This window comes from Herpailurus yagouaroundi, unplaced genomic scaffold (genome assembly GCF_014898765.1).
Source record: "Herpailurus yagouaroundi ecotype Mexico unplaced genomic scaffold, PumYag 67641, whole genome shotgun sequence".
NCBI lineage: Eukaryota > Metazoa > Chordata > Mammalia > Carnivora > Felidae > Herpailurus > Herpailurus yagouaroundi.
Genome location: NW_024420442.1, coordinates 7,243,919 through 7,262,318, shown reverse-complemented (window position 1 = coordinate 7,262,318; position 18,400 = coordinate 7,243,919). Strand labels below are relative to the sequence as shown.

Here is an 18,400-nt window from a genome sequence, read left to right as displayed (position 1 = left end):
GGAGGGGCAGAGAGAGAGGGAGACACAGAATCGGAAACAGGCTCCAGCCTCTGAGCCATCAGCCCAGAGCCCGACGCGGGGCTCGAACTCGCAGACCGCGAGATCGTGACCTGGCTGAAGTCGGACGCTTAACCGACTGCGCCACCCAGGCGCCCCTAATATTGCTTTTTAAAATTTGTATTTTACTGAAGTATTAGCATGTCCAGAGTAACCAAGGACTTTATTTTTTTTAATTTTTTAATGTTTACTTGTTTTTGAGAGAGAGAGACAGAATGTGAGGAGGGGAAGGGGTGGAGACAGAGGGAGACACAGAATCCAAAGCAGGCTCTAGGCTCTGAGCTGTCAGCACAGAGCCTGACGTGGGGCTTGAACTCACGGACCAGACCACAAGATCATGACCTGAGCCAAAGTCGGACACTTAACTGACTGAGCCACCCAGGCACCCCTAAAGTAACCAAGGACTTTAAATTCTTCCAGGAGAGGTATCAAATTCTTCTGCCATCCCTAATAGAATATCCTGATGTCAGCTCTTTTTTTTTTAAAGAGGCTATGTCTTCACTCGTTTATTCAACAGATACTTCTTGAGTGCCCACTGTGTGCCAGGAACTACATGAATGGGAGGAAACAAAAGAAACCGCGTCCCTTTATTCAGAGCTCCCCTTACGTTCTAGTGGTAAAGGCAGTCAAAACATCAAGTAAATGCATACATAATTAAATTATTTACAATTTATGAAACATCAGGTTTTTAAGGGAGCTTGGAGTTCATCAACACAGGGGTCTCAAATTCAACTGCTTGAACCTAAGTGGTTGTAAGACAAGAGGTATTCTAACAAAGACAAAGTCATTAAATAATGACAGAAGTGAGACTGACCAGGACGTTTTCAGCAGTAGCTCCGAGATGGGACTAATTAACTCAGGTGAGCATGAAAAGCTGCTAAAATTGACACAAATGGGAGACTATTGATAACTTGTAAGAAAAACACAAAGCTTATTTGGACCGTGAGCAGCTTAACTATTTGCAAGAAGCTTCATTCTTTGAAATGTGGGGCTAGAAGTAATTTTTTCCTACAATTTAAAATGTTTGTATTAAACAGATGAATTCCATGGGAAAAATCAATCAGCAAAACATTCTCATTTACCACAATGAAAAAAATTCCCATTAACAACACTCTGGCATCATTTATAACAATGGATCCTATAGTTTCTTTAAAGATAATCCACCTGGAGGAAGCTTAATCATTTCACTCTTAAGATCGATGAACATTACAATGTTTATTTGGTCCATTTATTCATTTGGTGATGGGCACTGTCCTAGGCTCTGGGCCACAGCAGACAAAGTACCTTCCCCATACGGTCTAGTGAGGAAGAATGATGATGAAAAAGGTAGGGGGCACCTAGGTGGCTCAGTCGGCCAAGCGTCCGACCTCGGCTCAGGTCATGATCTCACGGCTCATGGGTTCGAGCCCCTTCGGGCTCTATGCTGGCAGCTCAGAGCCTGGAGCCTGCTTCAGATTCTGTGTCTCCCTCTGTCTCTGCCCCTCCCCTGCTTGTGCTCTGTCTCTCACTCTCCCTTTCAAAAAATAAATAAACGTTAAAATAAAAAGGAAAAGGTAAATGTCAGGTAGGTAAAGTACTTTCAAGTGAAATAAAGGTTAGGGACAGAGAGTGACCATTTTAATAATACTTTTTTAAATGTTTTTAAGTTTTTTATTAGAGAGCATGCACGTGAGAGGGGCAAAGGGAGAGAGAGAAAGAATCCCAAGCAGGCTCCCCGCTCAGCACAGAACCCAATGTGGGGCTTGATCCCACAACCCTGGGATCATGACCTGAGCCAAAATCAAGAGTCAGGTGCCCAACCGACTGAACCACCAGGTACCTCCAGAGAGTGACCATTTTAGACAGAGTGGTCCAGGAAAGCCACTCTGGGGAAGTGACACTAGAGCAGAGACCTCATAGCATTCATCTAGATCTTAGATGATCTTGGACCCTTATGCAGTAGATTGTCACACAAGCCAGGGCCTGGCGGCGACTTTTAGGGACCCACTAAATCAGGATTCTGTGGCATTATATGAAAAGAAAAGGTGTAAAACAAACCTTTCTCAACAATTGCTATATACTGTGTACTAGGTTTTACTATACAGGGATGGGGTGCCTGTTCTCTAGGAGTAGTGCATTGAGAAAATGTGAATAGCTCAGACAAACTGAATAACCTCTAGAAAGAAATCAGCAATAGCCCAGACTATTTTAGTCCTGAAAAGAAAAAAAAAATAGCAGATCCATCGATTAGTGTTGAACTCAAAAGAGATTAAACATATAGAAAGCACTCGCTGATTTGGAATTAGGAAAAAGAAGAGGTAAGAATAGCTTGTATTTTCGATATCTAAAATCCAATGGTATTCAAGCATTCGTGGAAGCAACACTCACACTTTCATCTACACACAGGTAACCCCCCCGAATGTCTATAACATGATCATTTGTAATTTTGCTGAGATACAAATTTGAATCCATATGTTTTCTCTTTAACTTTTTCACCAATCTGCTAGTTAAGGTTCTCCAAGTCTATTTGCTAATAGCAGGTTTTTGTGTAGTTAGAATCTAGGAACATGAAAAACATGATACCGAGTGTACAACTAAGGGTTGATAAACACACAATACAACAATTACTGAGTAAATTGAATAAGCTAAGAACTGGGAGACGCTCTTCCTAGAGCATCAGCATCTGCAAATCTATCTCGTGTTCACCTTGCTTTCTGAAGCGAAGAACTGCATATGACCTGCCCACATTTGGAAAAGGAATTCCAAGTGTGGTTTGGCCCGGCCATGGTCCCTCCCAGTTCTGTTTGTCTTACCATGTTGCTTTTCCTGAGCAACCTCCTTCGCTTATCGCTTCTGCAGTTTTCATCCTAAGTGGGAAGTTAAAATCATTGCTACTTGCTAATAAAGCACTTTGATCTCGTTTATATGAAAGGTGTTAGGTATGTGAAGACGGGATCTCCTGATTTTTCAGACAACTATTTTGTCTAATGCTAAAGTTTAGGAAACACATTATAAAAATTACAAAGTGCTGAAGGTTCCAAGATACGTAGTGCTGACTAGCTCCTGAAATCAGCAGTCAACACCTAAAGGTACCAAAAAGAAAGAACGTGTGACTTTCACTTCCTTGCAAACGCTCTTGGGCAAACAAGAACAAAAAGAAATCAGAGCACAAATCTTCAAAAGGCTGTTCAATTGATTGTGGTATTTTGGCACTCAGATGTTCTGAGATGCTTAATAATTGTGATTAGTAATACCAGTAGCTATATATCTACAGCTTATCTCAGTAGGAATAGGGATTTTCTGACATTTTATCCATCTTACTGCCCCATTAAGAAATTCAAAAGGCTCAACTCCTTATTACTTACTTCTTAGCCACACTATTTGCTTGCAGTGGCCGTAGCCGGTTCTGTCATCTAAATGTGTGTCTAGAGAGGGCAGAGTAAATGCAGGCTTGGGGAGAGGGAATGAGTGACACATGGCCGCTCATCTGCACTCCACACACAGCACGTAGAAAGTACGCAGCGGTTCGTGAATGTCTCCGGGAGCCCAGGCCCTATGGAAAACGATAGCACCATCTTTGTAGGTGAGCTCTTTATGTTCATTTATAGCCACATTTTTTACATCTTAAGAAAGATCTGCAGTATAGCTCAGGCCCCTTAGAATCCAGGTCCAAAGGCCTCCACCGCTCCTACCACTTTCGAGCCGTGTTAAGTTGAGCAAGTTGTGTTTTTTTTTAACCTCTCTGGCTGTTTCCTCATTTTTTAAAACAGGTTAGTAATTGGGTACCAACCCAAGGTTATACTGATACTAAATGAAATAAGATAAAGAAAGTGCTCAGAGTAATAAGTGCTTCATAAGTGTTTTATTTATGCAAGTTTGTGTATGTTATATATTTTTAACAAGTACCAGGGGACACAATAGAGTTCCATTAGAAAGGTACAGTTCATAAGACAATCATTTTACTGGATTGTTTTATTGTTAATGACACGTTTATGAGGTGGCTGAGGATAGGGCAGGGAAAAGTCACAGCGGTGATGACCGGCAAGGCCGAGCTAGACCTGGTGCGGGTGGAGCTAGGCCTCACGTTTTCCTCGTTTTCCTCAGTGGAAGGAAGAGTAACCCGTGGCCAGGCTATAGCCAATCAGACAGCCTTCCCGTACATTTAAGGCCTATCCATTATTTGAAGGGCAGATTCGCAGAGAAGTGACAGGAAAGGTTAATGAGGTTAATAAAACCCCATAGGGCTGATTACAAAGAACCATTTGAGTGATGTGTAACACAGGCAAAATCCAAACGAAACCAAACCAACTAAAAACCAACTTGACGCTCTTCGGGAGTCGCAAGGGCTTACAGGACAAGTATTTCAGGATTCAGATTCTGGACAAAAATAATCATGTGTCTAAATGAAGCAAACTGGCACTTACGCAGTCCTGAAAATGTGACTGTGTCGTCAGTTTTCTTATTGCTTCAAAACACTTGATCTTTTTCCCATTACTTTGGGGATCTCAGGCATCCAAAGCAAGCCTGCTTTTGACAAGCAATTACCAGGGCAGATGGGAAACTAGCCACCGTCCTCAGGGTGAGTGCCCCCATTTTGTTTTACTTGAAACATCGCTAGCCATGAGGAAAATAATTCTGCTTAAAAAGCTATCTGCATTTTCAATGGCACCACCTTTCCCAGAATGTCCTAGAATGTTGATGGGTAATGCTTCCAGCTGCTTTTAACGTTACCCATTTAGTAGGTATTATTTATTTGGGCCAGTGACCAACTGAGTAGGATTAAATCTGCCCGCTCTATTTCAGTAAAAACTAATGAGATTTTATTGGGTTTGCATATGAACATTCACCGCATTCACATTTTCAGAACATGAAAACAGGTTTGTGCTATGACATTAAGTATTTTCATGGTGCTGTACCCGCTTAGCATGTATCGAAAACCCAGCCTGTGCTGTGTGGAAACCCCCCAAATATCTGAATATTAGAACCCTCAAATGTATTTAAATTATGAGATACCACATCGTAATTGTATGGCAATATATAAAGGAATGATGGGGTTAGTGTTCATAAATTAAGCATGCGAGGGGGACTGTTCATTCATTCTTCCCAGTCACAGGGGCACCATTTAATTCCCTGAAGTAGTCAATTAGCAAACAAAACTCTCATGAGGAGAAAGTCCTCATGCACCATCCGGAATGCTGGCTTCTAATAAATGAACTGTAAGGCATCTGTCGCACAGGAACCTCAAAGCAGTCTCTGAAACCTTTGAAGCAGTGCCATGAGGGTAGGTTCTAAGTATCTTACATCTTCACGTAAAAATATTTGCCTTGAAAGTCTACGAAGCTCTCTTGAGCATGTGCTGTGTACAGTCCTTGCCCTGAAGTAGACTATCTAATAGAAAAGACACAGATATATAACTCTTACCCAAGACAGGCTATGACTAGTGCAATAACACGAATCCAAACACTGTCTAAAGAGAATAACAAGGATGGGGGGAAATTGACACTTATTTGACACGGACAAATCAGGTTAAAACATGTTTTCATTTTATGATCTCTGGATTTGAAGGAACCCTACGGTTCATCTCATAGTCCAACCTCCACTTTGTCATGACAGCTTCAACACAACTCCCCAAACTATAATTTGGCAGGGGTGCCTGGGTGGCGCAGTCAGTGAAGCGTCCGACTTCGGCTCAGGTCATGGTCTCTCGGTTCGTGACTTCGAGACCCGTGTGCTGACAGCTCAGAGCCTGGAGCCTGCTTCCCAATCTGTGTCTCCCTCTCTCTCTCTGCCCCTCCCCCGCTCGCTCACTCGCTCTCGCTCTCTCTCTCAAACATAAATAAACATTAATAAATGTTGTAAAAAAATAGACGATTTGGCAAACCGTTTATATAGATGAGTTGAAAATTCATGCCTCACAGATTTATTTCATCACGGTATGATTGTGAACCAGTTAGTGACTTGCCTGCCTTTATATGGCTTATGTCCTGTGCCTCCCTCTTCAGGAGTACATACACTTTGATCGGCTGACCGTGTTCTGGTCTTGCTTTCACTAAAACAGTTGTTCTCAAACTTTGGTCTTTAGCAGCATCAGCGTCACTTGGGAACTTGCTACAAATGCACATTCTCGGGCTGCATTCCAGACCTATGACTCAGTAACTGGGTCTGGAGCCCAGGGGACTGTTTTACCAAGCCCTCCTCGTGATTCTGCTGTGTGATCAAGTTTGAGAACCCCTCAGGGCACCTGGGTGGATCAGTCAGTTGAGCGTCCAACATCGCTCAGGTCATGATCTCACGGTTGACCAGTTCGAGCGTTGGGCTCTGTGCTGACAGCTCGGAGCCTGGAGCCTGCTCTGGATTCTGTGTCTACCTCTCTTTCTGCTCCTCCCCTACTCACGCTCTGTCTCTCCCTGTCTCAAAAAAAAAAAAAAAAAAAACCATTAAAAAAATCTTAAAGAAAAAAAAGTTTGAGAACCACTGATCTGTATATGAGAAAGATTACTGGGAGGGACTGAGCACCAATACCACAGTTCCTGAATTACACTCTAAAGAGAAGAGCCTTTCTCCAGTACATGATGGCAGTGGATGAGCTGTTTTAGCCCAAGTGACACAATCTCCAACCGTGCAACTTGACAATATAATAAGCCTGCGGGGATGTCGGGAAGCATTGAGCCACACCTCCTTTGCCACAGGTTTCTGTCCCAAATAACGAATCCTAGAAGAATTTACAGGGCAAGATTCCAGCACTGGTGAGCGGAGGACCCACACGGCCTCTCTCATCCCGGTCCTCAACACTCTCTCTTGACCAGAGCTGTCAGCTCTGGAAAGGATTTCATCTGTTCCTACGGAGAAAACAACCTAACCTGCCCAGCTGCCTAGATCCCCTGCTGGCCAGGACCTTGATTTTGAATGTTACCCTTCAAAGGTTGCTTGTGCTCAGGTTAGCAACAAAAGCAAATAGTTACAACTTCCCCGGCCCAGCGCCTCATTTTCCTTAGGAAACATTTTAATCAGAAATACAATGCAGTAAATTACATCTTCTTTCAGCAGTTTAGTTTTCAGCGTTGTTTTTCAAACCAACTCTTGGGCTTGAGGTTCATGTTTTTGCCTGAGGTGTTGAATGAATATTGGAAATTTGACACTGAAGACAAAAGGCAGCAAATAAGAAAAGAGGAGAAAGGAACCAAAAGTTTATTGAAGGCTAGGGATAATTTGACTATGCCATGAAAATAGCAAATACAGGAGGAATTAGACCTTTTGCATCAGAATGGTCTAACAAGCAGCTTGTTAGTTAAATAAGGCTCCGGGTAAAGTGTATTCTGACTTGCATTTCCCAGGATGCCTGCTCTTCAGACCGAGCTCCAGACACCTAGGGGATGCGGCATTTAGTTAAAGGGAGAAGCGGTTCCTTCGGTTCCTTCGGGCTTGCCGCTTTAGCCTAGTGACAGTGAGTTAGACAGCTTGGCAGCAGCCTGTATTCTCCACAGAAAGAGAAAACAAACACTTGGGGAGGGGTGATCTTCCCCTTACGTGTTCCTAAAGTCACATTGGTCTTGTCCATCTAACTTCAAGCTCATCTTGCTCTAATCCAGATCAGCAGGGAGAGGTTCTTGTTCTGAAAGATTCAAGGAAGGAAAGCATCCCAGCCACGTCTGTGAATCAAAGAAGGAGAGTGAGCACCAAGTACACGAACGCACACACAATCCACACAAAAGACCGTCATGCTGGGCGCGTACCTGCTGTACACATTTGCAGAGCCAGCTTTTTGACAGTCGCCTCTGTTACCTGATTTGAAAGACTCAGTTCCATATATTTAATTTAAAAGTTTCAGAAAAGGACAGGCCCTTGAAGGACTAGGATTCACATTGACAGTAGTTTTGATGTGGCAAAAATTTAAGAATTCAAGATGTTTCCCCAAGACGGGCCAGGGACAGGCCAAGTACAAATACTTCCTTTAGGTGGTGATTTGAAGACACCAGAGACTCTCTGGGAGAGGAAACAGGGAGACCCCACAATCGGAATGATGAAGAGCACAGAAAGTAAGGTTGTGGTCCCACCAAAGCCAGCCCCCCCCCCCATACCCAGCTCACTGCTTCAACAAGGGCCTAACCTAGGAAAAAGATGAATTCTATAGGTCGCCTGGGATAGGAGAAGCATAATCCCAACCGATGATGTAAATGGGGGGGAGAGTACATTTCAGTGGCTGTGTGACTCAGGAAAAATAAAGTAGGTACAAGGCTACCATCTACAATTATGAATAATTGAGTTTAGAAGCTAGGAGTGCACAAAACAGCAGTTGAGCTAAACAAGGTGGCACAATACATCCTATTTGCAAGAGTATGTTTGAAGGCTCCCTAAGGGCCATCTGGAGCAGGAGTAGCCTGGGGAAACAAGCAGACTCAAGAGCTTTCTTTTGAAATGGAGCATTTGCCTAGGAAGATGTTTTCCCTAGATTTCTGCATGCGGTGCCAATCAAGATTACTGCAAATTAAAACTACTTTAATACCGTCCCGAAATTTAGACAACTTCCACTGATGCAGGATGACTGATGTTGGTCGAAGATTACAGTAAGTACTAGTAATCCAGGAATGAAAGGAGCTAAGAGTTATTCTTGTAAAAAATGGATGACATGGAGTGTGTAAATAATGGGAGCAAATGCAGCAGGAAATCTTAGAACATTTAAAGTCTAATACATTACAAAGAGAGTTCAATGCTGATAAATGTAGAATAATAAGTTTTATGGGGCTTTATCATATGCTATAAGTTGGTGTGCATCATAAAATATGAGAAATAAAAAAAATAGGGTAGTTGGAAGACAAGTTTGCACGTTATTTATGAATGATGAAGAGTGAAATGAATGAGAAGAAGAACAGGTAGACAGTGTCTTGAATAATAATGACTTTGATGAGTCGTTATCACACAAATCCATGTGCTTCATAAAATAGGAGGAATATTAAAGAGCAGAAGACTCAAAAGACAAGACTACTCAGAATGAGGCACAGAATGGAGGAAGAGAGGAATCCAAGAGAAATGCACAGAATAATGATGACTTTTATGAGACTTTCACTCACCAGCCTGGATCCTTCATAAATATAAACTGTATAGAAAATAAAAGAGCAGCAAAGAAAAGAGACACGTCTGTGTCTGTCATAAAATATGAGCAAATAATGCCAACTAGGCTTGACAAAATAAAAACAAAAATAATTGAGCCTAGAACAGCTGTGGGAAGACACAATGTCTGGATTAATATGAACAAATAAAATGAGTACGCGTAGAATTGTCTTGCCAAAAGGGAATCAGCGACCACCTAGGTAGGCTTTATTGTTGCAAAGGCCACCTTGTTAACTGGTAGAGCCTTGGCAAGTTTGGAATTACCCCCTACCCCCGCAAAAAGACATCAGCACTTAGGGCTCAGGAAGACATGTTTAACTGATTTTCGAGTATCTCTTCTCAGCCTCTCTAGCTCCAATCCCTATATAGTTTGCAGGAGATTTTCTCAGCTTGTTTCTACTTAGTCTCTACCCTCCTTGTCAAATGTTCTATAAAGACCTTTCAAAGGTTACTGTATAAAGCTACATGTTTTTGTTACATTGGACTTAGAACCTGGGACCAGATCTATCAGGATTAGTTCAAAATCCAGAATTCAATGACTTTCACATAAATGTCTTCTCGATTAGAACAAATGGTATTTCAAAATCTCAAACTGTCAAAATCTCCCCCCAAAAGACTAGGAGAATCAGACAAGGCAAAGCAAGTGCCAATATGCCATTTACATACCATTCAGAGCCATGATTTACAGAATTCATAAAATGCACAGCTCACTGTCTTATGTCTTATGTCTAAAAGAAAGCTACTGTCTTATGTCAGAACTAGGAATGTTGGTCTGGGAGCTCAACACACAAAAACACCAATAGCAACAGTTAATGCGAGCTTACTTTTGTGTAGTACTTAATGGCTTATAGTTTGTTTGGGGGGGAAGACCTTAGGTAATGCAGGGTAAATCCTATTAGCATAACTTATATCCAATTCATCTGATTGTGATAGAATTTAGTAGTGAAGTTTATTGGCTATAATATATAAAACAAACTTTGGATGGTAACTGTCTTGATTTTCAGAGATGTTTTTCTCTCCCTCAAATGATCTTTGTGGCCATGAGCCTTGAGATACAATGTCTCAGCTTGCTAATTCTGTTCAAAGAAGGTATAATGCCAGGGTGGAATTATTATGGTTACTTTGGAAAGTCATGTTTGCCCAAATAACATGGCCCTCTTTAATCCAAACTTGAGATTCCCTGGATTGACTGAATCCCACGTGGTGAAAAAATAACATTAAATCCCTAGGAATAAAATCACTGACCTTGCTCAACGTTCCTCAACACTACCAACTCCAGCTATAAAATGCACATTCTAGAGCTCAGGGCTACCAAAGCTAGTATTTGAATCCCTCTTCCCCCGCCCCCACCCCCGCCCCCTTGCCACCCTCAATAATGGCAGACTAGCAAAGTTCTTTGCTTGGAATTCGCTCCTGGGCCCTCTTCTTAACTGTCAAGCTCCTGAAATTTGTTACAACTTGACCAGGCTAGAAAACCTACACATTTTACTGGATTATATCTGGGAGCTAGCTCTGTTTAGGGGCTAATTTAATGAAACTCCTTTTTTTTTTTTTTTTTTTTTTTTTTTTTTTTTTTTAGGCAAGGGTGAAACTCCTTTCTTTAAAGGGAAAATCTCCTGAACTATTTTATTTCAATCAGGCAAGAGAAATGGAATGCTGTAGCCAAGGACCATGTCTCTTTTACAGACTAACTCTTAAAATTTACTCAACTAAGTCTGCTTTATTAAAAAATTGTTTTTCCTGAAAAGGCAATTTGTCAATATGTATCAAGAGCCTTAAAAATGTTCACACCTACATATGTCAATGCATAAAAAATGCACACAACAAAATGATATTGCTAATTACCTCTGAGGAGAAGACTAAGACCTGGGGGGGGGATGGTGAGCAGAGACTTGAGTCATATGTACAATAGATTCACGTATTAATTAATGTAATCAATTTTATTTTTAATAAGAGAAAAATATTCTTCCACAACTGGGACTATCTCCCAAGAAAATAATAAGAGATTCGATGCAGGAAAAGTTAAGAAACTACTAAATGTCCTAAAATAAAGGATGGATTAAACAAGTTAAAGAATATGTTGTTTTAAGGTTATATTGTATAATAACAAATGATATATTAAGGAATTTCTGATTATATTGGACAATGTTAACAATACACTGTTAACTTAAAAATATCAGGATACAAATCTATACTGAGTATAATCCCAATTTTGATGGGTAAAAAAGATATACATGCCATTCTCAAAATGTTATTAGTAGTTACTACTGGTTGGTGAAATTACTATTTTCTTTGTTCTACTTGACTGTGTTTTCCAAAGTTTCTCCATCTTGGCTTTTAGAATCTAGTTGTAACATGCTTTTATATTTGCCTTTGATCTTGTGTTGCAGGCGTGCTTGTGTGATTCGAGGCCAAGTGGTGGCTGTAGATGGAACCCCTCTAGTAGGGGTGAATGTTAGTTTCTTGCATCACAGTGATTATGGGTTTACCATCAGCCGGCAAGATGGAAGGTACGTCAGTATTGCTTCTAATCGTTGTGGGGGCCTAATACTGACTTCTAGCTGTGAATCAAACCAGGGCTCAGCTGATGCAGTGTTTATAAACCCATCTTCCTTCGAGCTGTATTTGGGAAAGTCATTGGTGATATTTATTTCCTCTATTCCCCAACTAAATCAAACCATATTTCCCTTCTAACCATGCACTATCACTCAAGCCTTCTTGAGACCTTGGCCATGTGGAAAGTTTTCTACCCTTCATCCAATTCCATTAATCAATCCAGCTTCAAAATTCAGTGAGATGATGCAGGTGATAAAGAGGGAGCCGTGGAACACTTAGCCTATTCTCCCATGGCAGCCTCAAAATATTTCAGAAACGAAGATGTCCAGGGGCACCTGGGTGGCTCAGTCAGTTAAGCATCTGACTTTCACTCAGGTCATGATCTCATGGTTTGTGAGTTCGAGTCCCACATCGGGTGAGCTCAAGCCCTGCTTCAGGTGAGCTTGAGCCCCACTTCGGGTGAGCCCCGCTTTTCTCTCTTGCTCTTTCTCTCTCTCTCTCTCTCTCTCTCTCTCTGTCCCTTGCTCACTTGCACTCTCTCTCAAAAATAAAATAAGAGTTTAAAAAAAAAAAAGAAATGAAGATGTCCAAAAGGTTTCTTCCAAAAGTACAGAATTCATCCTCATTAAGATATAATGGTGTCTATATAAGTATAGTGATTTTACTTCAACATCAACCACCAAGCTACTCTAAGGGCTTCTCAGGTTCTCTGAGACCTGGGAAGCAAGACCACTAAGTAAAATCTTTTCATCCCAGAAAAGGATTTGCTCACAAAAGCATTTTTGTTTATCGTTTAGATAGACATTTGTTCAGACAGTATTGTTCAGAATAGGCCCATGTGTCCAGCTTAAAGGTACCTATTTAGGACTCACAGGAACATCATAATAATGGCCTTGAGGTGCCCTAGTCTCCAGATGGCTGCCCTTAAAATAACTGCTCACAACAAGCTGCTTTGGTAGTCACATAAAGAGATGTTGGCTGGAGCTTTATCACAGTGTGAGAATCTGATTTCAAGAACCAACAATCAAACCTTAGTCCTAACCACTTCAGAATTGTTAATTGTTCAACCTGGGCTATGCTGGATTTATTTTTTCAACTGCTTATCAAGAAAATGCTTATAAAGATTGGTTAAAGAAGATACGGAAGAGTTTTAACATAATTAAGAAAAACAAACTGTTTTTAAGACTTGAGTAAATCATATAAATGATTCACATGTAAATTAAGTTGCTAATTATTAACTAGCCATCTATTTATTAGAACAAGCTCAGCAAAACTACTCTGGGTACAGATAGACTGAATACACACACACACACACACACACACCCATTGCTTATATACATATAAGCTATAAAAAGTACATTTCCTTTCAAATGATCCATAATTGGAGCTCTCTACTAATTCAAGTGGACCTTTCTCCCAATTGAATTAAATGATGAAATTTTGGTAGTTCATTCACCAGCAACTGGTACACAAAAGTGGCCTCTCCCTTGCCAACATGTTCAGCCATGTGCCAGAAATTGAGAAATGGATTATTTCTTTAAATAGAATGTGTCCCCAGAGACATTTGAGTTCTCTTGGAGAACTCGTGGGCCCTTAGTTTTTTTTAGCATGTGTATAAAGGTTTCAGTGAATTATTTGATATTTACAAAAGAGCTTAAGAGAAACAATGTCTAAAAAATCTAAAAATTTCTGTTTCCAGTTTACTGAAAACATTAAAGAGGAACAATTTTTGTTGTTATTTTTGTGGATTTTGTTTTAAGTAAAATGCCAAGACCCTGGTCTGCTGAGCTCTCTGTGAGAACTAGGTTTATGTAGATGACAGATACAGTCAGAGTCCCCTCTGGCAATAACTCTCCCCTCAGGCTCTCAAAGGGTGTAACTGTTCAAAATCTGTGCCCCAAATGCCAAGCAGACTGTCCCACTGTCATCTCTTAGACATAAAGTGACAGTGTGATGGGCGTTTCCATTTATATGTCTCTGCTTGTTGCTATCTCAGACTGAGTAAGTACATTTTAAAAGCAGAGTCTCATAAGGAAACTATACCTGAGAGCAAAAGGATTATAGAAAGGCTGAGATTAGCATTTAAATACCTAGTAGTCAGAGTGTGATAGGTAAGAAGCTGTAAGCGCCCTCTGTCTCCAGATCTCAGTCCAACCTGCCTGCCACTTTGCCTATAGTTCCCACCAATGGTATCAGAGCTTTGGGTTAAGCTGTTGACTCTAAAAGTCCCTGTTAAATGCAAATATGTTATGTGGGATGTAGAACTAATTACCCCCATTATCATCCATTTGCACAAGTTAATTGACAACTTTCCCTAGAGAACCAGGAAAACTCTAGGTCAAGGGACCAAAGTGATGTATAAAAAGCAGAAGGAAGGTTGGGAGTGGAAGACAGAGCCCTCTCAAAGTAAGAAGAGATTAGACATGCAGATTGGGAGAGGCCAAAGTAGCAGAATAGAAGAAAAAGGCAATTCTAAAGGAAAAATTAATATGAATGAGTATCTACTATGTGCCAGGCATTTTCATAAATGTTGATCTATTTCATCCTCACAACAACTTTATGAGAGAGGAGGCATTATTATCCTCCCCAGTTGACAGATGAGAAAACTTATCCAAATTAGCACAGCTAACAATGGTCAAGCCCAAACTTTGAGCTCAAGTAATCTGGCTCTTATCTTCTATGATTAGCCACCTTCAACCTAGATTATGTAATAGGTGCTCAGTAAGGTTTTGAAAGAGAATGAACGTTTCCTTTATAGTTCAGCTAGTGACAAGCAAAATAGGTAAGCACTGAACTTCTTAGAAGATTCTTGAGACACATTAAAGGTCTCAAGAACTTTATTTGGACAACTTTGGAAAATGAACAGAGAGTTCCCTCTGATTCCCTTGAAGGCAAGAGTTTGTAGATTTATGGATACCATAAGGCAGAGATAAGCATTTCACATAGCCTTCCAAAGTCTTCCATCTGTGCTTAGGACTGGCCTGACTTATTAGAGATTGAGAAGTCTCCAAACAAATACATTTTCTCCCTTGGGTCTTTTATACTGTCATATGACTTGATAACCTGTTCTTTTTTTTAATGTTTATTTATTTTGAGAGAGCACTTGAAGGGGAGGGTCACAGAGAGAGAGGGAGAGGGAGAGGGAGAATCCCAAGCAGGTTCCATGCTGTCAGCACAGAGCCTGACGTGGGGCTCCATCTCACGAACCGTGAGATCGTGACCTGAGCCAAAATCAAGGGTCAGATGCTTAACCAACTGAGCCACCCAGGCACCCCTGGATGACTTGTTTTTAATGACCCATGCCAGTGGAGATCATTTGTGATAGGGGAAATCTCAAAGAATTAATTATTCAGGGAACGTGCTGTTTGGCATTGGAATGATTTAGATGGAATTTTGGCCACAGATCCACCTTCCACTTCCATGGCAGTTAATGAGCCAATCAGACAGTGTTTACTGTATATGCCAGCTAGGTGGTAAGAAGAAAAATCAGTCTGGGTTCTCCAGAGAAAAAGAACCTGTGTGGGTGTGTGTGTGTGTGTGTGTGTGTGTGTGTACATATATACATATAAATGTATACATCAGAGAGAGAGATTTCAAGGAATTGGCTTATGTGATTGTGGGCATAGGCAAGTTCAAACCTGTAGGGTAGGCTGGTAGGCTGAAATCTCTTGGGAAGGAGTTGACGCTATCTCTGCAGTCTTGAAACAACTCCTTCTTCCTCAGAGAAACTTCAGTTTTGCTCTAAACGTCTTTCAACTAATTGGAGGAGGCCCTCCCATATTATCAAGGGTAATATCTTTTACATAATGTCAACTAAGTGTAGATATTAACCACATCTACAAAGTACCTCAACAGCAACACCTAGATTAGTGTCTGATTAGGTGGGTACTGTTGCCCAACTTGACGTATAAAACTAAACCATCACAGGAAGCCTAGGGGGAGTCCCCAGAAGAACTTAAAAATCAGCATCTGCTAGTGCACCTGGGTGGCTCAGTTGGTTAAGCTTCCGACTTCGGCTAAGGTCATGACCTCGTGGTTCGTGAGATCAAGCCGTGCATCTGGCTCTCTGCTGTCAGCACAGAGCCCACTTCATATCCTCTGACCGCACCCCACCCCCCGTCCCTTCCCGCCCTCTCAAAAGTAAATAAATAAACTTTAAGAAAAATCAGTATCCACATATGGGAATAATCAAAAGCTGGCCTAGAGTTCATTTGAACTGGAAGAGAAAACATCTGTAAATGTAATAAGGCAATGGATCTGATTTGAGAAGAAAGTTAACATTTGTTGAGTCTCTGCTGTGTGCTTGACCCTTAAGTCTTTACCTTATTCACTTGTTTACAGTAGTAGCTGGGTGATAGATCATATCAGCCCCATTTTACTAATGAGGAAAGATAAATCCATGGAGGTTAAATAACTAGTCCATACACACAAAGTTAACATGGCAGAGCTGGGATTCAGACCCAGGTGTGTATGAAGCCAAAACCTCATTATTTCTACAAAACAAGAAACCTGCCCTGTCTGCTTAATCTTTCTAGAAGTAGAGAATAATTCCCAGGTACACATGTTTTTGTTTGGATGTTTATTTGTGTGTGTGTGTGTGTTTGCGTTTGTTTTTGTTTTCAAATAAATAAGCACTTTAGTTTTAAAGATGCAAGAGCCAAGGTTTGGGTAAAGCAAAGTTGCCCAAGGACATGGAGGTAAATCAACATAGAATGTGAACTAGAGGAAAGGTCTCTTGACCAGTAGTGTGGGATTTTCCCCACTGTACTTGCCTTAAACTGCTTCTGTATTATCATGAATTCAGCCTCTCTGTCTTAAATCATAAGCCATTTGGGTTTTCCTTTTTTAGTTCAAACCTAGATTATTTTCTATAGCTATTGTAGTTCTTCAAATCCTCGTTTTGGAAACTGCCTCAGTATTACAGCTACTCGACTGAAATAGTAACAATACAAAAGACAGTATTAGCCACCCTTTGTTACTGTCCATTTATCTTTATCTGGAAGATTTCTGCAACAAGACATGATTCGCAGTGCTATAATAAATATAATAAATGTCATATGAAGGGAGTAGTAAGCTATCCATAATTAAGTCTGAGTCCCTATCAGAGCATTCTATCATTGAAAAAATGTTTTACAGAAAGATCTTTTTTAATGCAGGGAATCGCTTACATCTCTCTACTGTGGTTTTAAGTTGCTTTGAATATTAAGGAGCAACTCATTGCCCTTTATCCATTTTTATGATATAATGGTAATAATTTATCATTAGCTTACTTTTACAGAGTATTTTATGCTTTTCAAATGCTTCCAAGTACATTATCTCAAAGATATCATTATACTTACAAGAGAAGTAAGGTAGGATCATCTAGTGCAGAATGAACTGGAATCTGAGTCTGTTATGCTCCAATGCAAGAGTAATGTCAGATACCACATCAAGTGATGGACAGAATTGGCTTACAGGAGAGGTAGTCTTGCTTTGTCAGAGATATGGAAGGTGTTGTCAGCGGAGATGGATAGGGTCCATTACAGGCTGTCTTGCAAAAGGAAACCAAGAGGCATTCTAGACAGCACCAGAAATCCTAAATGTAGAGTTCTAGTAGAATCAGGAGCCGAAGTGGGTAGCCAGATGTGGAGGGTTCAGGCATGGTATTGTTCAAGCAAATTTTACTGAACAAGTTTCGTAAATGCCATCTCAAAAGACACCACCAGATTTCTGACACTGTTTGTGACTCTGAACAAGGTCGTTAACCTTTTGGCTCTTTACTTTTCCTGAGTTACACTTTAGGATTTTTTTTCTTGAGGATGAATAATGCATTATATTAAAGATGCTGCTGGATGTTAAATGGTCATCTTTCTGTTATCTCTAGCACAGAGGGGGAGCAGTGATGTAAGACACGGCTTTGCAGAAATCCATGCAGTGATTTTGTCTCAGGTAGTATTAAAATTGGTTTACAAATTTGGGGTGAATATCAACTGGTGATACGGAGTTTTTTCTCAGAAATCTCCTAGATAGTGAAAAGAAGCCATCCATACATTTAGGTAGAGGGAATTTATAAAATAGAAATACGAATGGATGTAGTTGAGTCCCAAAGGAAGGAAAGTGCACTAAAATTACTTATTATTTTAACTTGAATTTTATTTTGGTTGTTCATTTGATTGAAACTGTCATATATTTTTCGTTCTCAGCTTTGACCTCGTAGCCGTTGGAGGTATTTCTGTCATCTTAATCTTTGACCGCTCACCTTTCCTGTCTGAGAAGAGGACACTCTGGCTGCCTTGGAATCAGTTTATTGTGGTAGAGAAAGTTATCATGCAGAGAGTTGTATCAGACCCACCATCCTGCGACATCTCCAACTTTATTAGCCCAAACCCTATTGTGCTTCCGTCACCACTCACATCATTTGGAGGGTCCTGTCCAGAGAGGGGAACTATTGTTCCTGAGCTGCAGGTGGGCACATCGGCCTTCGAATGTATAAAATCAGAGTATCGTGGGGTGGTCAGCAACATATAATGGCTAGATTCCTTTTCCTGGTACTCTGGCCAGCCCTGTAACGAACTGCCCTCCATTTGTCAAGAGAAGCTTTCAAATGGAATCTCTCTGGCACACATTTGCAGGGTGATTGGCCAGCGCTACAGGGTGCTATCTATGGCTGTAGAACAAAGCAAGGTGAACTAGCTGTCGTGAGAATTAAACCCCAAACCTT

The 18,400-nt window shown here is 40.8% G+C and overlaps 1 protein-coding gene across 4 annotated transcripts in view; it reads left to right on the top strand.

Annotated features, from left to right (window-relative positions):
• The window catches only part of TENM1 (teneurin transmembrane protein 1), a 796,361-nt gene that overhangs the window by 637,391 nt on the left and 140,570 nt on the right, over window positions 1-18,400 (top strand). For all 4 annotated transcript variants that reach the window (XM_040467962.1, XM_040467961.1, XM_040467964.1 and 1 more), the window contains 2 exons: window positions 11,535-11,654; window positions 17,883-18,144. In XM_040467962.1, the coding sequence (XP_040323896.1) occupies window positions 11,535-11,654; window positions 17,883-18,144 (382 nt within the window). The remainder of the gene's footprint in view (window positions 1-11,534; window positions 11,655-17,882; window positions 18,145-18,400) is intronic.